The 19,066-nt window shown below is 43.4% G+C and overlaps 1 protein-coding gene across 1 annotated transcript in view; it reads right to left on the reverse strand.

Annotated features, from left to right (window-relative positions):
• Positions 1-5,905: 5,905 nt before the first annotated feature.
• The window catches only part of alphaSnap (Alpha-soluble NSF attachment protein), a 35,928-nt gene continuing 22,767 nt past the window's right edge, over positions 5,906-19,066 (reverse strand). Inside the window, exons 8-10 of the mRNA XM_075675139.1 lie at positions 18,882-18,986; positions 17,728-17,796; positions 5,906-12,813 (exon numbers count right to left, since the gene is read on the reverse strand). Coding sequence (XP_075531254.1) covers positions 12,664-12,813; positions 17,728-17,796; positions 18,882-18,986 — 324 coding nt within the window. The 3' untranslated portion in view covers positions 5,906-12,663. The remainder of the gene's footprint in view (positions 12,814-17,727; positions 17,797-18,881; positions 18,987-19,066) is intronic.

A 19,066-nucleotide genomic window follows, 5' to 3' on the forward strand; every position in this document is an offset into this window, starting at 1 on the left:
GTGAGTGTGTGTCTGGATGCTGCATGCTTGCAAGAGTATCGCTGTTGCTTGTACCTGTTAGGACATGAAGCAAAGGCTTTCCACGTATCTAACTTCAGTTTTTTGTTTTGGTGTAACATATGCACAGAGCTCAGATATGTAAAAGAAACACTAAAAAGAAACACTCAAATTAGTTTAGGCTGATAAAATAGTCTTCTAAAGCGTCCATACACAGGACGTCTGTTAGTTCGACTCCGGTTAATTTTATCCCGGTCGAAAGTCACGGCCGGCGCCCACGCATTTCTGTGAGCCCAAATTTTTGTTATTTCGATCCTAAAATTGGCCTTCGCCAGAGAATTTGAACTTGACAGGTCAGAATGCATGCACCTGGCCCCTATGGTGACCATAATGGCGACCACTTTCGTGGCAGTGCCTGTCTCAGCGGAGTTTAGGGGACAGTGAATACGTTAAGCGCACGTCATTTTACTTTGCAAACGATTATTTCCAGCCTGCGATAGTAAGATGATATTTACCTGTTCCCAACGCGCGCTTCCTTTTTAAAGAAAATTGGGCCGAAATTTCTCTGTGCGGTGCAATCAGATACAAAACCGCAACACGTTTACAGGCTTTGCCGCATAGGACGGATGTACTGCAGAGAAGCTGAATTAAAAAAAAAAAGCCGTGTGGCGAAGCCGATTTTAGGAAATTGGCTGCCATTGTGCTACCATATTTCTTACTAAATAATCAGGCGAGCGTTAGGTTTCTACTTTGTTTAGGAGCTTTAATGTCACATCTACGCTAGTTTACTACTTTGGACACATGGGAAGTGGGTGCGCATTTGATTTGGTGTGTTTAGAATCGGGCAAATACTGCCAAATGAATTGGCACCCTGCTTAGTTTTTTCTTTTCTGCATCACGTTTAATTCGACCCACCGGATAATTCGATAAATTCTGTCGGTTTCATCAAGGTCTAATTAACGGAAGTCGACTCTATTAATTTCGTTGTAGTAGGTTAACTATTACAGGAGCAAATGAAAGTCAGTTTCATTGTTCAGATTTTGCGCCCCAACCCCTGTGCCGATATATCAGTGCGACATTGTAGATTTCAAGGTATGTTATTTTGGGGGGGTGAGGGGGTGGCGTCGGGACTTGGTAAAAGCTCTCGAAACTTGCCAATTATTAAAAATACAATGTAGTTCTATCTTTACTGATAAAAAGCTAACTATCCTCGAGCACACACTGTCAAAATCTATGACATCATAGCAAGCTGATGTGGGAACTTAAAGGCCGTGTCGCCACCTGTCTTTCATATTTTTCACCTTTTCTGGTTTATCAAGCCTCTTCTCAAGGTAACCATGGCCTTTTTGGTATCGTAAAAGCTCTACTAATACAGCTCAAACAATTTTTCTCTTTAGTGTGTCTTTGATAAACGTACTTGCCATTAGCACTGAACGGCTTGAATTGTAACATGTTCCCTAATGTGAACTGTTCACGAAGGCACTTAATGTTAAAACAAAATGCTGGTTATCACTCGTCCTCTAATCTCCACTGGCGCAAGGAATGTCACCGGAAATATAACCTCTGTAGGGACTGCTGCTTCTAGTTTAAACTCGTTATAACAAACTGGCATCCGACACAATTGCTTTCTTATATCCTATATTCGATATAAAGATATATCTGTTGCACTGTAATAGCAGTGATAATTTTTTTTTTTTCGTTGTATAGAGGCCTGACTGTAGTCATGGTAGCCACAGCTGGAACCTACTGACCAGGGCTGCGACCACCACTTCTCTTTATCCACTTTATGAAATACTTAGGCCTTTTCAGGTCCAACAATAACAGAGTCCAACTGCAGGGAATGCGTCACTGTTCAGCAATTTTTATTAGAATCCAAAACGTTTGGCTTAACCAATGGTTCTCAATAAGGGCCCCAGCATGGTCCAGTGCATGGCCATGGCTACCTGCAGTTACACTTTGTGATAACCACCTGCATTATCGAAGAAAGCGCGGCCACAGCCCATTGCTTCTGGCCAGCTGCCCCCCCCCCCCCCCCCTTCCCTGAACGCATGTACCCTCGTCAGCAACGCAGGTGGTTGTTGACAGGTATCCCGCAAACATCTCTCTATGCGATAGCCGAGAAGCCCACAGTAAAGGCTATCCTTAATAGCTTGACAGACCGAGGGATGTCAAAAACACTTTCACAGCAGTGTGGATCACGTAAATCACGTAATCATGGATTACGTAGCAGTGTGGTGGAACGTAAACTTGCCCAAACAGAGATTGCCAAGCTTCTGCTAACAGCACTGCTCAACCCGAAACACCCATTTGGAATGGAAGACAGTGATGGGAGCACTAATACACGCACCAATGCCTTATTTGATTCTGGCTAGGCAACTAGCCCAGCCAAGTGGCGATATTAGCCCAACCTTCGCCACATTGATTCGGTCGGATTACTTGTGCGAAGAGCACATGTGGAGCTTGCATATTGTCCATTTAGCCTCGCCAAATACACAGTAGTAAGAATGGATTGTCTAGTACCGGTAGACAAGTGTTTCCTTGAATAGGGCCCGTCCGGATAAAATCACTTTCACTGCACATTTCCAAACTAGCCCAGGGCCATCACTTCAGTGCAACTATTACCAGGCACCTTTAGGGCCATGCTAAACCTCCTGCATTAGCTAGCAATTGTGCTTCCCAGCCTGGTAATTTAATTAGATCATGTTCCAGTGAAGAAGCGTGCTGTGTGCTTCAAACATATAGTCATTACAGATCCTAATCTGCTGCATCATAATGATGAACTTCCCACTACTTGACTAGGAATTGGTTTAAAGTGCACATGCAGTATTTCAATGCGATAGTCGTTATATACATTTACTCTTCTCTCGCTGATGTGAGCACAGTCGAACCTTGATATAACGAGTTCTCGGATATAACGATCTACAAGATCTAAAAAGTTTCTTGCCCATCACAGCATGCAACAAACATAACAGAATTTATAGTTGGGCGAGTTGGCAAGGTAGCATACTTCTTACAGCATGAAAAGACGTAGACATAGATCAGTGCTTGCCCAGTGTGTCTCAAGCCGATTCTTTTAGCACTGCAACAAACTATGTACAGTATGTATGCTTATAACAAATACTGGATATAACGAAGGTTTGTCAGAAGCTTATTTGTTGTAACGTGGCTCAGATGTACTTTAGTAGGTAGTCTCCATGTCAGCGACAAGCTAAAATGTAAAATTTCTTGGCAAGACATTCTGTAGCCTCCTCAGTAAGCCCCGGGGAATAACTCACCCTAGTACCTGTGATCGCAGAAAGAAAAGTTATGAACTTGCGTGCTCCAGCTAGTCCACTTTAGAATTTGTGTCAGCGGTACATCGCACTTATAGGAAGTCTACAAACTCTACCTCCTTCACACCCCATACATTAAATGGACACTACAGAAAAATAAAGCTAAACTGTATTAGCATAAATTACACTTCTGCGATGTAGAAATTGGCACCCTTATGTTAGTGAACGCTTCATAAGCCCAGAAAAAGTGCCAATAACAAAAGGCTGGCGGCAGTGCTACCCTGAAGCTCCCGCACTAGCTCACCATGACCAGTTCTAAAAGGTGCTGGCGCAAGTCCACTTGATTGTCTAACAGTAAAGGAGAACTGCACTGCATTCTAAAGAAATCAAAGCCTCATCCTTAAAGTTTCATCTAGTCAAAAAACAAAACAAAAATCCATCGAGTCCAACTGGGTTTTTTAGTGCAACCTTGTCGGTTCCGATTGGACATTGGGGCTTGATACGCCAATGGGAAGTTGCTGGATCAGTAATTGAATGAAAGAACAATTGGTAAATAGCGTAATCGCAATGCCGGTCTTCGAATAAAGGTCTTGGTATTTTGGTGTGATCAACAGAGAGGTTTGGCTTTTTGTAAAATTAAAATTACGTGTTGAAACTTTGACAATTTTTCTTGAACCACTGGCACCACATGGTCAACCAAATTTTGCTTACATATATATCACTTGATATGCATCTACTGCAGTGGAGTTGTGAATAGTGGGTATGTCATTGAATTAGCATAGTCCATGCATGAGTAAGCTTCCCAAAAGGAGTTTCAAGTATACCTGTGTTGTGTCGAGGTCAAGACCCACCTAGGGTTTCTGCTTTCATTTTTGTTCACATTGGTCCAGAGCGTAATTGAAGAGACCCAATGAGACATTGATCCCAATTATGTTCAAGAACACAATTGGTCCAGTTGGAAATCCCAATGCGTTTTTTTCTACTGGACTAGAACGTTTCCTGTGGCGAAATGGCGGAAACATGAAAAACTAGTTCAAATCTCTGCGACATCGCAATGACACACCAGTGCCGAGATATTGGTGCAAAATTCAGAACGCTAAGCTTCATTTACTCCGATTAATGAACATTCTCCCACAATATATGATCGAAAATAAGGATTCTGAAAGAATACTTTGCCAGTGAAAACTCGTATAGGTGTTCTTTGACATCCAAGTTTCTGTATGCCTCGCATGCTCAGACAAAACCAAACAAGTATGGTACTTCACCATACTTTGCAACACCTTGGTTTCACCGGATTCACCTTGGTGTCGCGTGTTGCATGCACCAGGTTGCAGCAACATTGGTCAAAACCGTGAACACTGTCTGGTGCCATAAACACTTGCACACGTTTTGCAGTTGTCCTGTGTACGCACGAGAATGGCAAACTGGTCTCTTAAAGTTTGTTTTGGGTCCACGTCCTGATGCAAACAGTACAGTTGCGATTATAAGAACAGCTACAGCCTTTCAACAAGCCAGTGGACGATGCTCAACCTCGCAAGTCATTTGCAGCCCTGCCGAAAGTTCGAGGGGTACACAGGCAATACCCTTGCACGGCGTAATATGGTTCCGTGCGTAAATGACTGATTAATGGCAGGAGTAGAGAGTTTTATTTTGGCTTGGTATAGTCATTTACAGCAATACATGACATGTTAGGACTTTTGCGCATATACGAGGTACACCGCAAATTCAGCAGCCGTTGATCAGACGACGTGGCGCTGATGAACACATCTCGAGGGGCATTAGGCATTCCTATTGGCTAAGGTGACCTGCAACTTGCACAAACGACTTGCAAGATGGAGTATAGATACAGATTAAGAGATGCCACAATGCTGCGGACTTTTATATAGGCTCTGGGGGTAAACAAACAGTAATTTCTTAGGCCAAAGAAAATCATGCCAGAAGCAAATCAAATTATACTTTTTACAAGTAATGAAAAGCTATTTTCACAATACGTAGTGATGTTCATATTGTATGTATAATGTAAATTTCTCTCGTTACATTATACCTTAGGAAGTGCAATTGAAAGTGTAAATGAAGCATTATGAACAAGCAAGCAGTTGGTATGCATAACACAGGACGCTTCAAAGAGTGCAAATGATCGCCGTGTAGCTGCTCAAGCCTGGCTGCCCGAGCAACATAGCCTGCTCCAATAGGCAACTTCTCATGTCCTATGCCTACACTATGCATGTCGTGGAGATGACATTTATCATCCTTTTGCTCCAATTTTATGCTTGATCGCGCACAGTTGGTGTTCCGAAATACCTGAACTATAAGAAAAATATTCGTGTTTACAAATAGCGACTATTCCATTCAAAGACCAAATCGAATAACACAGTTGATTTGTCATTCGAACGTTGCAGGTATTCTCACACACACTCCACCTCTCATGTTGTATCTCATCTTCATCATCGCAATTTACCATTCCTTCACTTACTCATCCCTTTTCCCCCTTTTTCTCTCCTCTTCAAGGAAAAAAGAAAAACAATCTGATTTGGCCGCATTAGTTGCTGTCTTCTAGCGCGTCCAGCCTCTGTTTTTAGGCTGGACTGGACAGCACACTGCATTGGAAAGCGGTGTACTGAGACAGGCGAGTAACATTCACTGAGATAACATCCTTTAATAGATATCAATATATGCCCAAAGCCGAGACTCCACACAGCCGACAGACGTGCTCTGTTGAACAGTGTCAAGTCGGCCACAACAAGCAGATCTGAAAGTTTCTGAAAGAAAGAATCGCGGACATCATTCTCGCACACAGAGGCCTAAGCATACAACCAAGCTTGGAAAGAAACGCGGGCAAAATCCCATTGGCTCTAATGGAACCCACACCCGCTTGTGATCATTGGCTATGGACTCTAACGGACATGGAGTTTCCTGCAAGCCCTACGAGATAAGAATCCAACACTAACATTGTTAGTGTTAACCAAACTGTTAAGCTTCATTCTTCAACCTGCACAAAAGCTCATCCTGTTTTCAACAGGCTCCCAGTTTGTTGGTTCGACCTAATGACTCCAGAGATCCCAGCAACTCTGAATTGCCCAACAACAAAACAAAAAGCACTAATCAGACTCGGGAACTCAGGGTCTAAATCCACCGCAGAAAAGCTGAACAGTCAAACTAGCGGACTAAACTCTGTCTTGCAAACTTCACATGGCACAGCGAGGGCCAGGGCTTGTATCAGCCAATCAATAACCAGGGCCACTCCACGTTCCAGAAAAGGGCTCGTCCAATGCGCTCTATTAATCCTGTGACAGCCTTCATTCAGTCAACGTTGCACAGATGGCAATCAGAGGTGCAACAAAGAAGGAGCCTTTCTTCTGGTTCTCATTTCCGGTTGGTTGATGCAATTGGTAGCTTTCTCTTCACTGCATAGCCCCTTCAGGTTCAGCATCCGCACGTGGATACGTGTTGCCACTTCTCTTGAATGGTGGCGAGAAAAAAGCAACTGAGCTTCGATGAACATCCCCCTGAATACGGACAATGTGCCTCCATTTAACTTCAGTGTTCTGCGTATTGCTACAGACAATTGCTTGGCCGAAAGCACTACCATGTTCGAACCGCCGTTAAACATGCCACATTCTGGCAGCGATGTCGTAAGAATATTTTTTTTCTCAAAATGCGTGCAGCCAATAAATAAATTGTGCACATAATTCAAGCGTGCGATTCAATTATCTTTATGCAAAAAATGCAACATGACTGACTACACAATAAATGGATACTTAATCACACTCCAATTACGACAATTCCCCAGAAAATGCACAAAGCAACATCCTTCCATGTCTTTCATGTAATGAAGTGTCGAGCACGTTGGAATAAAGTGATGTTAATTTGACACATTTACAGAGTCCATCACAACTTGCACCCGAAGGGGTAGAGGAACAGAGTACGGCTACAACTAGTTGACTGACACTGACCTACTCCTAAGCAGCGTATGTGCCATTGACACTTCTTGCCCACTGTCTGGTAGTTTCACAGTTTGCCGATATGTTCCATGAAGGCCATTTCTGCCACACTCCCCCTTTCCAAGCTGCAGCACGCAGCCCTCAAGCCACAATAGTGCTGCATCTGTAAGGTCGGCCACTTCGGTGCGGGCAACTGCTTACATTTGTGGGGAAGCCCTTGCAAAATTTCGCATAACATCTTTTGCCGTGACCACACTGGCCTCTAGTAGTGATTACACGAAACTCCTTGTCAGTATTGAATCTATGTTAATGCAATGACTGCGTGCCCAAACCAGACTTCCACTCATTTCAAAAGATCGTGCTATCAGCACAGAAAATAGGTCTGCACTGAAGATAGGAAAAACATGACAAAGCTCTTATGAGGCAACAGACAAGGCAACAAAACACTTGGGGTAGGGGAATGCTATGACATGGTGAGTAGTAGTACAAGGACAGCGATGATAGCATGCGCATATATAACTTTTTTTTTTTACATTATTTACACCCTGGAACCTGAAACAATAAGGCTAACTTCAACATGCAATGCTCAATATTTTAACGCTCTCGAGAATGTTGTGCATATATGCATGTGGTATGCTGTTGACTAATGGGTGACCTTCAAATACTCTTGTTTCTGGACGTGCTAAACACTTCTCAAAAGTACACAGTTTCACACAAGCATAGACAGAGGGCAATCCAGTGCTAGCCCCTGCAGTGGCAAGCAACGCTCGATGAACAATGGAGTAACGTCTAGACCTGACATTCCTAGTCTTATTTCAAACAGTTGGCTCAAAATGTCTGATGATTACAAGTTTGTTAGCAGCCAGTCAAATGAAACCAGAGAAGGAAGCCTCAATTTGATGCCACTCTTTCTACAAGGGTAACAGCAAGTTTTGTGTTCACCTTATTAAAGACAAGTCTACTAGACTTTGTGAGGGTCTTTCACTTGGCTTGAACAAAACGAATATAAGTCATCCTGTCAAAACACTGGCACTGGTCTGAAACTTCCCTCTTAACATTTTACTTTAATTGCAATTTCCCATCCAACCTCAATTTTGAAAGCACCCCCTCAGGCTACTTTAAATGACAATTGTTATTTAGCCTGGAAGTACTGTCTAATTAGCCCATTTTCAGAGATCCCTTCCAGTATCAAAAACAGTCTCGTCATGGCGAGTTACTATTTAAATATTGCCCACATTTGAAGACAAATATTAAAATATCATTTATCTCTGAGAATTTCATTATAAAATGTTCAACAGTGCTGAACGTTTCACCACAGTAAAATAGTAAGTAAAAGCAAATAATGAAGCTGGATGTCAAAGAACAGTGAGAAGATACAACAAACTGGACTCGCAACAGAGCCTACAGCATAATCGGGAAAAATCTGCGCATTACGAATTACTCTTGTGACGAAACAATTTCAGTACCGCACTACTCTGTGCTAATCTTCACAGGAACTAAAAAAAATATTAAAAGTGATCCTCTGTATCGAAGTCTATAGCTCCATAGGAACATGAAAAATTGGGTGACCAAACCAGCTGTGACACGATTCAGTTGCCAAACCAAGCCAAGCCCACACCTGTCAGATGCACACTTGGCAAGACTCTAAAAAACGGGGCTCAAAGGTCTCGTAAAATTTACATGGGACTTTCTAGAACCATCATGGCATTGTTTCATATAGACTACTTGCTTGTTACGCAGGACTCAAGGTTTGTATAACAGAGCAGCTAACCCTAAAGCCGCATGTGAAAAGCTTTGTCTAAGCAACATTGTGCGAGCGAAAAAGAAATTGCCGTGCCATGTAACTAACTGACTCATGATGCAACTGTGCGCAACCAAAACATGTCAGCTATGTACAAAATCACGAAGTACAGTCCGCTACAATAGTTTATGGGACACAATATTCGCAACGAAGCTGACTTTTTTAAGCCTCTGCACGTAGTCGTGAATTCACAAATTTAGATGTGCCTTTGCGACCTACACAGCCAAATGTGATCTATTAAAATAAAAGTGCCATGCCAACTTAACAGGGCAAAAGTATATTTGTCTATTAGGGTAGAAGTTTGGGAGAGTTCATCGTAGTTCATAACAGCGGAATTCCGACGTTACGAGTGCTTTTTACTTTTCTCTGTCCTTTTTTTTCCCCTACATTCGTGCGCTATGCGATACAGCCGTTATGAACATTTGTCACGGAACCCCTATCCCATAGACATTTGTGCCCAATTGTACATCGTTAGTAGGAGCCCATGCTTTGCCATGGCAGACATTTTGTCACATGCGAAATGGCACACAAACATACAACAGTTTTGGTTCGATGTTCGATACTAGCCCTAATATCTGACATTTGCGCAGCAGTAGCAAACACACGTCAAAGTTGTCAACAGAGTGTTGTCCCCCATTCCAACATCACACACACATTATCACACCAGGATGGCCAGCTTCATTTGTAACGAACAGACTTGGGCATCTGCATACTTCAACTCCAGAGTCTTAGCCACTTATGTATTTCTGGACTTAAATCTTGTTCGAAGTTTTATCTCTTTTCCAAAACATGTTAGGCTAGCATATTCTTGCCTTCACGATTTGCCTGCAACGGGACACTTCTTAAGTACTTTTTTTTTACCGTCAAGATGTGCAAATCTCCCCAAAAGTCTCCAGCATCATTGCTTGTTGAAATGAACATGAAATGGCAAAACTAAATGTGTAAAGCTGTCGAAGAGCTTCCAGTATCATTGCTTATTGGAAGGAACACGAAACAGCAAACTAAACGATGATGTCTTGACTTTTCCCCTGTGTCTTGCACAGGTCGATCAGGCACAAAGCAATAAATTTTTAATTGAGTATCTTAAGCCTCCTCACTCATCTTGGGGTATCTGATCCCACACTGTGCCACTTATTCAGGCCTGTTTTGAAAGGCTACCTGTCAGCCTTCAGCTGGCCATCCTGATTATGCATAAACATATCTTCACAGCAGGCCAACATGAAACACAATGTTACAGTTCTGGATTCCAGCCTCTACAGTGAATGACGACATTATAGCACCAGCACGGAGCTGTGGAGTTTGGTTGTGACAAATTAAAGGGCACTCGGTTGTAGAATGCGAAAATGGGAACTGGCTAGACGGCAATAGGCAGTAGAGGTCTACTACGTGCATTGCAAATGACCGTGTCAAAATTTGAATACAGACAACGCACGCATGCAGAGCAGTAGGCTTAATTGGAAGCAAGGCGGACACGACTGCGCCTTCTTCTAGCGGAAATTTCTTCCCGTGTTGCAGTCCACACTTTAGGCACCAGATCAGAACGACAACATTAAAAAAAAGCAGCAGAGTCGTCACTCTGAAGGGACCCTTCAAACTGTTTGTGTGCCAACAAACGTCAAGTAAGGTTTTCGAAATGCAACCCTATGCTCTAGCTGCAGCTTTAAGTACACCTTCAAGTCAACCCACACAAGCGAGCCAGCCTTGGCATGCCACTGAGAATCTTTGCTCTGTGAGCACCAATCCTGGCTTGCCCAGATTCGGCTCAAACTGAAGCTCTTATTGATATCTAGGAGGGGAAAAAAAAGCAGATCACAATGCACTGCTGCGATAAGTATTACTATCCCTATTGCACATGCGAAACAGAAGCAACTCTTCTGCAGCGAGAAATACAATAAAAGGTTCATTTTTGTTCCTAATGACACAAGTGGTATGCGATATAACTGCAACGCAAATGTTCAACAAGATGCATCCATTTTTATTATCACTTGCTTCGTCGTTGCCATTCTAAATCTAAGACCTCTAATTAGTGTTGACATCAGAAGTTCTGAGAAACTTGCAGGAACAAAACAAACGAACAATGGAAATGAGAAAACAATGAACTGAGATTAATATGTCAACAGCACATGAGCTGTATAACGAAGCAGCCCTTGCCAATGACATCAATAAAGCTACCAAACAAAAAATGAAGCTTGGTATTATCCGGAGCTTGTTCTGTGCCAACCAAACATGTCGTGTGATTTGAGTGATGCGATAGCGATGCCACCAAAAGAGCCACTCCAATGAAAAAAAAAAAAGATTACTTGACAAGATCTCTCGGCACACCTGAAAGTGCAGTGACTTGTCAGTTTCAATGCAACGAAATGCTTGAGGTTCCAGCACACTGCACGACAAGTGTTAGGATCTCTCACAACGTGAGAGATCCTAACTACCCCAGCACGCCCCAGCTACCCCAGCACGCCAAACATAACAAAAATGTCAAGACACAGTTTTTCCCAACTCTCACGTGGAGAACAGGTTTGCGCTTCCCTAGGAGGGCCAGTCAGGCCTACGTAACACTGCAATCTAGAACAAATGTCAACCCACAAGCCATGCTGGCGTGCAAACATGGATTTTACCAGACGGGCTGGCGTGACTGACCCGACATGCATCTCGACAAGTGACACAACAGACATTTGTCTTGATGTGACTCGACCCAACTAGGTGACGACTCAAAAGGACTTCTTCATCGGCAAATTCAGTCTGGTCTATAGAGCGCTGCAGTTTAGAACGGCTGTTAACCCACAAGTCACAGAAGCACAGAAACACAACCTTTATGGCTAAGCTGCCACAATCGACAAAACAGGTGCCACAACAGACAGGTGCCATGGCTGATCTGACGTCACCGATCCGACAGGTAACATCTCAAAAGAACTTGTTCTCGGACAAGTTCTGCTGTGCTTGTATGTTGTATGTATGTATGTTGCCTTGCATACACATCCCTCGTGCTGTCTAAAAGAGTGCACTGACAACGTGTTTCACAAACAATGCGTTTCATGACACACAGCTCGCACTTAAGCTGTAAAACCAAACAAGGCATTCATTATGCCACACCCGACCGGTGCCATGACTGATCTGGCAGGTAACATCTTGTAAGATCGTGGTCTCGGGCAAGTTCTGATGTGCCTGCATGGTCTGTTGTCTTGCATACATATTCGCTGACGCTTTCTGAAGCAGCAGGTCGACAATGTGCTGCATGACACACAGCTCGCATTTCAGTTTTAAAACAAAACAAGGTGTTCATTATTCTCACTTTTTGCTTAACTGCCAACAGTATCAAAAACGACAGTTTTTATTTTTCTGCGCTTGCGAATGTAGCCTTCAGCCTGTTAAATTCCTTTAGTTTCACTCGGCACACACGAGGAACCAAAACCTGAAGGCAGACGACGAGCAACGAGCCTTTACGCTATCGTGTTCATGAAATGAGCAAGCAGAAACAATCCTGGCCACTGTTCCCCACTCCTCAGGTCTCGAGCTTCAAGACAGAACGCCTCAAACAGAACAAACAAAAACAACACAGCAGGGCAGACGAAACAGACAACAAAGACGCGCCTCCGGACACCACTTCTTATTTTTCTCCTTCTACGTTTGTCCCACACCCCGATAGGAAATCTCTTTAGCGTAGGTCAGGCGTCTCCTGCAATGACTTCTTGATGCGGAGCAGGATGACCGTGTACCACTGGTCCAGCCGAGAGATGGAGTCGTACTCCTTCACGGTGTCCGTGAAGCCTTCGACGTCCTGGTCCTCCAGCTTGCCGATCAGGGCCTACAAAATATTTAACCACAGCGCTTAACATCTCAAAGCAACATTCTGGCTATGAAAGCAACTCTAGTGAGGAGTTTCGGGTTGCTTTCAACCACCTGGGGTTCTTTATCATATGCCCAAAGCTTCGTACTATGCTTTGGTGTTTACATTATAGCACAGTGAATTGTAAGTAGGGTCCTTTGTTTTCAGGTAAACCTGATAATTCTTGAATTTTGCACCCTGAACAAGTTTTAAGAGAATCAGGTCAAACACAATTTCATTCAAAGGGTTGCCCTTTCGTAGAGGACAATAAATGCAGATGTTACAAAACCAGTGAACACCGCCCACCTTGTGTGAGCATGTGGTTAATACGCATTATTATTAGTGTTATCGATTGCGTATGAATATGGTACATGGTTCCGTTTCATTCAACACTCAAGCTAAACCGGCATATACAGTGCAGTCCACTTATAATGATATCTCGGTTATAATGATGAGTCGACTTAAGGGTATCAACTTATGCATTATGACTATAAAAAAAAAAACATGTATAACAATATTTTATTCACCGCGTATTGAATGTAATGATCAAAATTTTGCATTCTAGAAGGCGCTTTCCATGCAGAATAATCGCGACAGCTGCGTTGCTACGTTCCCATCAAACGAACAATGCTGAAGAGGGGTAATATGTTTGCCTACACGAGTTTGTATCTGTGGCTACTACTGCATAGTGTGTCCCGATGTTCCTCCCGCCCACAGGCAGATTGTAAAAACTACAGAAAGAATCACGAGTTAGCGCAGCAAGCCACAACACGCCACGAGCCGCTTCGTGTCCGCATTGCCCGTAATCATGCTCCAGGCGTCCAGAGAAGAGAGAGAGAGGAAAAAGTGAAAAGTAAAGTGGCGCCTGCCTAATGCGCTGCGAAAGTTGGCCCGAACCAACGCACAGCCCTGTAAGTAGACGATGGTGCCGACAAAGTGCAAAGCTGTGTCAATAACGAAACTGCAAATTTTGCAACACTCAAAAGAACCACGAGATCGTGCAGGAGCTCTGCAATCATGACGGCTGCAACCAGGGGCCATGCCAATCAATGGAAAAGGCGGGTTTTGTGAGCCAAAACCACCATGATAGTGAAGCCATTACCGAGCTCTGGGAGCGCATTGCTACTGACGATGGAACAGGTGGTGCTGCGATAGAGGGGTTTCTGAGTGCAGTAATGCTGCCTCGTTCTGTGAAGAGACATCCCATGGGGCAATTGTCGCAACAGACGGCGGCATTGTGCGACAGAAGCGACGAGATTGGCAATGGCCCGTCTTTGACTCCAACCCCGATCGAGTTCTTTTTGATTTTATGCAAGCTAAATTGAATTGAATTGAATTGCGGGGTTTTACAGGCGAAAACCATGATTTGACTTATGAGTCATGTCGCAGTGGGCAGCTCCATATTAATTTTGACCACCAGGGGATCTTCAACGTGCCCCCATTGCACGGGAAACGGGCGTCTTTGCATTCTGCCGCTGTTGAAATGCGGCCACTGCGATTGGGACTTGATCCTGTGACCTCGTGCTTAGCAGCACAACACCATAGCCGCTATGCCACCACAGCGGGTATGAAGGCTAAAAATTATTGCCACCAGTGTTTGCGCAGCAGGCGGACACACCGCAGTTGTGAACCTGAAACTCCCACGGAAACAAGTGTGCATTTCTGACTTGACACGCTGTTTAGAGGTATAAAGGGCTATTGTTAGCGCAAGTGGCAAATTTGTTTTCGAAGGCGAAAATATATGTATGAAAGCTTTTTATTGAACGGCAGTCTAGATATAGCGATGATTGGTTATAATGATAGGATTTTTTTTTCTTCTTGACATCGTTATAAGTGGACTGCACTGTGCAGTGAAACCTCATCACCACAAAAGCAAACTTTTCAGGAACCCCCTGCTGACCGCTTATAGTTTAAATGTAAAGATGTTTCAGTACTATGAACTTCAGAATGAAGATCCTTTACGAATAACGGTTGTTATTCATTTTCTGCGTCATGTTGAAAACCCCCTCAGTACTACGAATTAATATTCAGAAATCTGGCAATTTTTAGATTTCCGTATATCCGTTCATAGCAGCCGGAACAGTAGGCTAGTGGACGACAAGGCACAGAAAGCAAACGCCTTGGCACGTGGGTTTGGAAAAACCAAGACGACGCCAGAGGAAATGCGGCAGGGGACTCTTTTTTTTTTTTCCCCCTATCATGGAAATAAGGCCCTCTTAGCGGATGCCAAGATGCATGAGTTTTTGCAAGGGCATGCTCTGCCCAAAAAAGTGTCGCCTAGCAATGGAGATGCATGTCTCTTCCTTCTTTTGCCCTTTTTTCCATACACGCCTCTTTATCTCTAGCGCTTCTTTCTGTGGCTATACCAACTACGCATGCGGAGAAATGCAAGCTCCATGCTTGTAGGGATGCCACACGGTCGCACTTTCCGGATGATGTCGTTCACATGCACTTGCGCTTTGGTATTAGTAGTTCGGTGTCCACCTCTAGAGAGAGAGAGTTGTGGTGTCCACGGCAACGGATGTTAAAAAAAAACAAGCAAAAATAACCACTGTGCTGTGGAAAATAAAGTTCGTTGTCTGTCTGTCTGTCTGTGCTGTGGAGGTGACATGGAGCTTTATCATTGTTGGTGGCTTTCCCGGTGTCAACGCCTCTTTTGCACGCACCACCCTTACTGTACGGTGCTTCAGTGGTGCATGGCGGCGGAATCTACAGAACATAGCAACCACGTGGGCTGAGCCAACAGCAGTGTTTTCATGGATAGCTCATACGGTGACAGCTGATGAACTGATGGGAGGAAAGGTTAATTTTGGGGCTTTCATTATAATGACCTTTAAGAATAACAAACAATTTGCCACGGTCCTCTGATGTTTGTTGTGTAGAGATTTCACTGTACAACATATCCGGCGCCTGCTGGCCTTGACTGAACGAAAGCTTGTTGACCATATAGTAGCTGTGTTTACATGAGTACAACAGTGCCACATCACATCATACTTCCCACATGTTGCCTACATGTAAACGGTGGTTAAGCGCCAAGGAAGCAGATGCAGTGCTGATGTTGCCTTGCATTGCGAATGGTAGCTGTGATGCTGAGAGGACATTTTCCCAGTTAAGGAACATTAAAAGAAAGATGCAGATTTTGCTAGTTAGCATTTAATTTTGTTAAAAAGTGACATAGCCTGTAGCAGTAGAACAGGACAACATGGCCAGACCGGACAACATGACCAGACAACGTGACCAGACGACATGACCAGACATGACCAGACATGACCCTTGTTAACCCCAAATTAGAATATGCCAATGCTGTTTGGGATCTTGACCGCGATAACCTTATTAATGCACTTGAGCTGATTCAGAGTAATGCCACGTTTCATACTAGCCAATTATGTTCTTACATCCAGCATAACAGCAATGAAAGTCAATTTAGTGTTGTCTCAGTTATCGCTACGCAGAAGTTTTTCGCTTATGTTTATTTTAGAAAGTCCACCACCATCATCATCTACACGCTGAGCTCATCCTTCTACCTATGTACCTTTCATCGCGGGTTGACCACATTAGTAAAGTAGGGCATGCATTCTTTCACACAAACACACTTCTACACTCTTTCATACCAAACACCTCACGTGACTGGAACCAACTTCCTGCCAATCGTGTTTCCATCACGGATCATGCTTTGTTCAGACAATCCTTATTTGCATTTCTTTCGTGTAACTAACTGCGCCATACTGAGAGTCATTTTGTTTGTATCACGCTGTTTGTCTTTTGTTTTGTTATTTCTTGTATTCTGCCTTGATAGTTTTTTATTACCGTTTCTTTTGGATAACTTCGTATAACTTACTGTTCATTTGTAACCATTCCCCTCTACAATGCATTTGCGTTTAAGTGTATCTGGAATAAATAATAAATAAATTGTAGTGGGTAACATGTATGTGGCACTACGTGGACTGCCACCGCTGTGGCGCGAGACCTGAGCTCGGGCTGCTGATAATAAATAAATAAATAAATAAATAAATAAATAAATACACGAAAGGCCCGACAGTTCTAGTATCAACACAGAAATGCTCAAAATACACATGATAGCACATGATGTCAGCAAGGCCTTGTAAGACAAGGAAAAGCATCAGACCTTTTCAAAATTACGCGTGTATGCAGTATTAGTGCTTTTTCCTTCTTTGACAAAAAAATAAAAATGCAGAGGACAAAGTAAACAAGGAATCACAAGAACATTCCTATTTGTTGATTTTGCTTATGGGGTTACCCTTAAAAGTGTAAATAATGCCCGCCAGCATCTGACCACCTGGGGGCTTTTTAATGTGCACAGAAAGCTCGACACACCAGCATTTGTGAATTTTGCCTCCAAAGTAAATGTGGCCACCACAGCCTGGGAACCAAACGTGCAACCTTATGCTCAGCTGAATGCCACAGCCACCGAACCTCTGCAGTGAGTCACTCAAAGGCATACATGATGTTCTCGACTGCTAATTTCTTGCGTTTAATGATGGTCCGGGACCTCTAAGCCCCAGAAAACATAATGGCAAGCCTCAGACATCCTCTGATAATTTAACAATGATTCAACGTAATAACTCCCCTACAGCCAATTTAGGTTTCATTTCCTAGGAGGCTTCTGTGTCATGACATTGTGACGCAGAAGGTGGTCACGTAGGAGCAGGACATTGCAAGGTTTTTAACATTACCTCGGGCCATGTGAGCTGCGTGCGTCAAAACGTCACTAGTACAAATCAGTACAATGCGGCCCAACAGGCCTGCCCACTCTGTGCATTCTGGGGCATCGTACTGACAAGTGCAGTACTGTGCCAGGTTTACCACACCTGTCAACGCTTGCCCTACTGTGACCACTACTTACAAGAACTAGAAATTCACATATATTCTCACCTTGACTAGCTTGTATTCCCTTGAGTCAATGAACGAGGGGCACATCTGTTCATACTTTTTCAGTGCATGCTGCGAAAATGGTTGGGAAAAGACACAAGGAGGCAGTCATGTGAACCCAGTGCACAAATGTCCGTGTCAACAACGTCACGAACGTGGCAATGACAAGATAACAAGATAACAGCATCACTAATGCGAGAGTGACAACTGTTCCATGAAAGTAATAATGACAAGATAACAGTGTCTGGAACTAGGCAGTGACAAGATAACAGTGTCACAGAGGGAAATGACATCACAAGGCTGACAGTGACCATGAAACAGCATCACAAAAGTGACAGTAAGAATATAACAGTAACAAAGCGGCAGTGATCACGTAATGGTGCCACCAAAGTGACATTGGCCTAGACATCAGCAAGTATGTCAGTCCTATTCCTAGCAGACATGCGAACAAAGCAAAAGATGTTTCATCAATTGTTTCGCCACAAGGTTACGTTTAAGTAAATTTTTCCATGTATGGTTTCCCAATGTAGTCATGCCTACTGAGCTAGTAAATATTGGTAATGTGTGCACACTTATGTCTAGAGTTGAATGTTGTATTGATGAGAGCAGATACAATGAAGATTGCACCATTTGATTTTCGTCTTCCTCCTTTCTTTTTTTTCAGTGTCTAATTTTGGCTCCATTACTTTGCATGCGTTACACTCATTCAAGCCGATTCATCATTATGATAATGCATGGTTGCGTTTTTCAATGCTGATTCTGCATCAATTCTAGCTTCCCTTGCAGCAACCATGTTGTTGAATTTTGGTTTCTTTTTTTTTGTAATGTAAAACTGCACACGCAGCCGGTGGTTTCTAAACAAGCAAAATAAATATTGCACAAGTGACAGCGATACGATAATAGTATCACAAAAGATATGGTGGCATGACAACGGCACCCCAAAAGTGACACTGAGAGGATAACCGGCTCACAAAAGTGGCAGCGACAAGATTACAATGTGATGAAACGTGACAATAACAACAGTGTCACAGTAATGACACTTTTGTCATCATCATGAGTCTCTACTTACCACTTTCACTGCTCACCTCTCAAGTTCCCTTTTCCCACCCGCTCTATCAAAACAAGTTTCCAGTGATCGATGAACGTGACTGGCTCACCTGCGCGTTGAGGATGTCGACACACAGGTGGCAGAGTGCAGCGCGGAATAAGTATTCCTTGGCGCTGTACTTGAGCAGCTGGTTGTCTAGGGACGACGCTGCCACCTGCACAATGGGATGATTACTAATCCGTAAATGCCTTCAGAAGCCTTTGGATGATTACTAATCCATAAATGCCTTCAGAA

Source organism: Dermacentor variabilis, chromosome 11 (assembly GCF_050947875.1).
Source record: "Dermacentor variabilis isolate Ectoservices chromosome 11, ASM5094787v1, whole genome shotgun sequence".
Taxonomy (NCBI): Eukaryota; Metazoa; Arthropoda; class Arachnida; order Ixodida; family Ixodidae; genus Dermacentor; species Dermacentor variabilis.